The sequence below is a fragment of the Nycticebus coucang genome, chromosome 11, assembly GCF_027406575.1.
Source record: "Nycticebus coucang isolate mNycCou1 chromosome 11, mNycCou1.pri, whole genome shotgun sequence".
Lineage (NCBI taxonomy): Eukaryota > Metazoa > Chordata > Mammalia > Primates > Lorisidae > Nycticebus > Nycticebus coucang.
In genome coordinates this window covers 84,487,113-84,491,603 of record NC_069790.1, presented here as the reverse complement: position 1 = coordinate 84,491,603, position 4,491 = coordinate 84,487,113, and the positions used below count along the sequence as shown (strand labels likewise).

At 39.2% G+C, this 4,491-nt stretch overlaps 1 protein-coding gene across 1 annotated transcript; it reads left to right on the top strand.

Moving 5' to 3' along the window:
• The first annotated feature begins 2,917 nt into the window (after positions 1 to 2,917).
• Positions 2,918 to 4,237, top strand: LOC128560278 (general transcription factor IIE subunit 1-like). The gene is given in 1 exon segment (XM_053553851.1): positions 2,918 to 4,237. A coding segment is annotated over 1 exon segment (1,320 nt).
• Positions 4,238 to 4,491: the final 254 nt, after the last annotated feature.

Below are 4,491 nucleotides of genomic sequence, written 5' to 3'. Positions count from 1 at the left end.
ACAAGAAATAAAATTTCACTATATTACAAAGTATTTAGTACATGTTTGCCATATGCTAAGTATTTAATAAATAGTAGTTAACCAAGTAAACAAATTAAATAAAGGTAATGTAGCAAGCGCACAGTTCACCTGTCAATGACAATTATGTCATAATGATGTAAATACAAAATACAGACTTAACCAAAAATTATAAAATAACAACATTGGGAGATTGGGGAAAGGGACATATGTACACAGTTGAGAACGGGTGCACTTTTACCTATGTGGGGCTGTGATAGTCTCTGTCTGAGATAGATGACCTAAGAGCTAAATCATCAGCTGGAGTAGGAAGCCAATATGTAATATCTACGACATAAAGACAAGAAGTCGCATAAGCAAATTATTGAGAAATATAAGGGTAAATGCTAAGAGAAAAACATTAAGTTACCAAAAAAATCTAGAATTAGGAATCAGGCTTTGGATGGGATACATATGAGGGCTACTCTTTTTGTTTCTTAAAAATCTTACAGCATTATTTGATCTAAAATACTACATCTAGGTACTACTCTGAAAAAAATAAAGCTTTAAAAAGTATTAGTAATTCATTAGATCGTGGGATGTGTGTTTAGAGATCATACTATATATCAATCCTAAGAAAATGTTGATATTTGAAGAAGGTATTATTTGTAAATTTTAATTTCTCACATCAAAATTTGTAGTCCAAGCTAAAAGTATAAACTGATTCAGAAAATGTTGAGGTAAATTCATGATAAATTTATACTCAGGACCTGAAAAGGGCAGGTGTGTCTGACAGCTTAGTCTTTTGAGGTATCACGAAAGGCAACTGTGATCTCTGAAAAATAGCCATTATGGCTGTCAGAAACAGGAAATCAGGTTGGTTTCTATCAGCTATCATTGCCACCAACATACTTAGAATAGTATTTATGAAAACAAATTATTTGCAGAATATGTTAAATTTCACTAATTATAACTATAGCTTCCGCACAGTTAAAATATGCTCTAAATATGTGCTACTTAATAGAATTACATGGGATTGTTATTCTTTCCTAAAAATTAAAATCAACACAATTTATAGTATGTAATAAAGATGGGGAAATGAAAAACCTTCAATTAACAATTACCAGTAATTAATGGTTTAGAAGATGATTTGTTAAAATTGCCTAAACCCCAATTTGATGGTTGGAGGACGAAAAAAGTCTTAATTTGAGAGCGCTTTGGGGCTAATTTCTGCTTTAAGTCATGATTTGTTCTAGCAGAGGTTTTGAAGATCAGTCATATCTCATATCAGTCATAAGCATGAAAACCCACTCTGTGCTGGGAGCTCAGAATGAGTGCCTTTTTGAGGAAGATGAGAACACTCAGATGCCAAGGGAGTGCTGTGCTGGTTGAAAAAGCCAGGATATCATCACAGAAGATGCTCAGAGTCTGCTCTCAAAGTGCATGCTAAATAGCTTTAGGAGGAAAAGCATAAGTTAATCATAACAGCTATTCTAACCTAAAGATGTGAATAAATAAAAATCATCTGAAGCAAGAAGAGAAAAGAAAAAAAGCAAGTGTTTCTATAATCAACACCTAGCACCTCCACAGGAGAGACAACAAGCTGTGTGGAATCCAAGGAGACGTCTTTTCACACTCAGGTTTCAAGAAGTCCTGGTGAGCATGTTTCCAGAGGATGCCATGGAAGAAGTTCGTTTTCTCAGACGTTTCTCTTCCCCCAGCCCCATCTAAGAAATTGGGTTTTGAAGATAAGAGAAAATTAAGAATCTTTTTACACGTTGCCCTTTGCCTAAAGTCACACCATCTTGGTTCCTCATTCTTTCTATTTTCAGGGAAACAACATTAAAAGAATAGCAAATATGCTTCTGTGATCCCAACATTAAAATCTGCATTTGTTTCAAACTTTGGCTCAGATCTAAAAGAAAAATTTCATTAACAAAGTAATATATTCATACTTAATTCTCCAACTTTGCTGCCCATTGAAATCATCTGGGGGAACTTTTAAAACAGCCTCTCCCAGGACCAGGCTCACTGGCTCACTCTGAGGCAGAGGCTGGAGGATTCCTTGAGGCCAGGAGTTCAAGACCAGCCTAGTCAACATAGCAACACCCCTATCTCTATAAAAATTTTTAAAAATTAGCTGAGCATGGTGGCAGGTGCCTATAGTCCCAGCTACTTAGGAGGCTGAGGCAAGAGGATCATGTGACCCCATAAGTTTGAGGTGGCAGTGAGCTATGATCATGCCACCACACTCTAACTGGGCATCAGAGAAAGACCCTGTCTCAAGAAAACAAACAAAAAATAAATAAATAAATAAATAAAGCCCCTCCTGGATTCTACCTCTAGAGATTCTGATGTGTGGCCCGGGCATCCAAACTTACGCATACTCCCCAGATGAGTCTAACATGTAGCCCCTGTTGAGAAGTGCTGGTCTAGACAACCAGTGCTCTCAGCTCTACAAAGTTGACATGATGTTTGCCATCCTCATAGATTGTATTATTCTTGAGCAGAGTGAACTGATTTGGTTTTTCTCTCTACTACTTTGAAGAGTATTTGTTCTAGTCTTTTCAGATGAGTCCAACAGAATAATGCTGCAAAAATCATTTAAGGAGTGCTAACTAACCCATCTATTTATCATCCCATCCCACTGGTTTTCCTGAGTAACAAACAAAAGAACTCTATTCTGTACCCATTACAGAATATTCTTCAACAGAACTGAATAATGAAAATCATAGACTGATTGACTGTTCTGGTTAAAGTTAGCGGGTGGTTTCCAAAGCTGGTCGCAGGAATAAAGCATTTTCTTTGTTGCACAAGTGGCATGACTCTTTTAAGCCAGTAGTTGAATCCCTGAGGGAAGCTGTAGTGGGAGTATTCGAAGATTTGCTTCGTGTATTAAAGTTGGAATTTGCTGCTAAAGATGGTGGACCCAGAGGTCCTCACCAAGGTTCCAGCAGCATTGAAGAGGTTAGCCAAATATGTAATCCGGGGATTTTATGGCATTGAGCATGCCTTGGCCTTGGACATCTTGATTCAGAACCCCTGTGTGAAAGAAGAAGATGTGTTGGAGCTGCTCAAGTTTGATTGGAAGCAACTTCAATCAGTTTTGAATAATTTAAAGGGAGACAAGTTTATCAAATGCAGAATGAGGATAGAGACTGATGCAGATGGGAAAACCACTGGCCATAACTACTATTTTATCAATTACCATACTCTTGTTAATGTGGTAAAATATAAATTGGATCACATGAGAAGGAGGATTGATACCGATGAGAGAGATTCCACCAACTGGGCCTCCTTCAAATGTCTTGTCTGTAGTAGTACTTTCGCAGACTTAGAAGCTAATCAGCTCTTTGATCCCATGACAGGAACTTTCTGCTGTACTTTTTGCCATACAGAGGTAGAGGAGGATGAATCAGCAATGCCCAAAAAAGATGCACTCACACTTTTGGCAAGGTTTAATGAATAAATTGAGCCCATTTATGCATTGCTTCTGGAGACAGAGGATGTGAACTTGGCCTATGAAATACTTGAGCCAAAACCCACAGAAATCCCAGCTCTGAAACAGAGCAAGAACCGTCCAGCATATACTGCTGGAGCTGCTGGCCTGGCAGGTGGGCACCACTGGAAAGCATGGACCACCAAAGGTCCCTCTTATGAGGACTTACACACTCAGAATGTTGTCATTAACATGGATGACCAAGAAGATCTTCATCGAGCCTCACTAGAGGGGAAATCTGCCGAAGAGAGGCCCATTTGGTTGAAAGAGAGCACTGTCCAAGGGGCGTATAGTTCTGAAGAGACGAAAGAAGGTGGCATAGATATAGATGCATTTCAGGAGCGTGAGGAAAGCCGTGCAGGGCCTGATGATAATGAGGAGGTCATGCGAGCACTGCTTATTCACGAGAAGAAGACTCTCTCTGCAGCGGCTGGTTCAGTGGGGGCAGCTGCTCCTGTGACCAACGCCAATGGCAGTGACTCAGAGAGTGAGACCAGTGAGTCAGATGATGATTCTCCACCCCGTCCTGCGGCTGTGGCTGTACATTGTCGAGAAGAGGATGAGGAAGAGGAGGAGGAGTTTGAAGAAGTAGCAGATGACCCCGTTGTCATAGTGGCTGGCTGTCCATTCTCCTACAGTGAAGTGAGTCAATGGCCAGAGCTGGTAGCCCAGATGACACCAGAAGAAAAGGAAGCATACATAGTGGTGGGACAACACATGTTTGAGGACCTCTTTGAGTGAGCTGTCTCTATTTTTTCCTCCTTTCTCTGATGCTCACCTTTGAAAGAAAATGTTTTAGTGGCTTTCTGCTCCTCTTGATGTGAAGCAACTTTAATTTTGTGCAAATGATAATGGAGAAAAAGTTTGATTTTTATGTCAGATAGTTTTCAGCAAGGTAGGTTGGCTATAATCATTCCCTTCCCTACTATTACTACAGTATTAATATTTTGCTATATTTATTTAACTTTTTCCTTTGCTTTTGAAGACAAATTTTT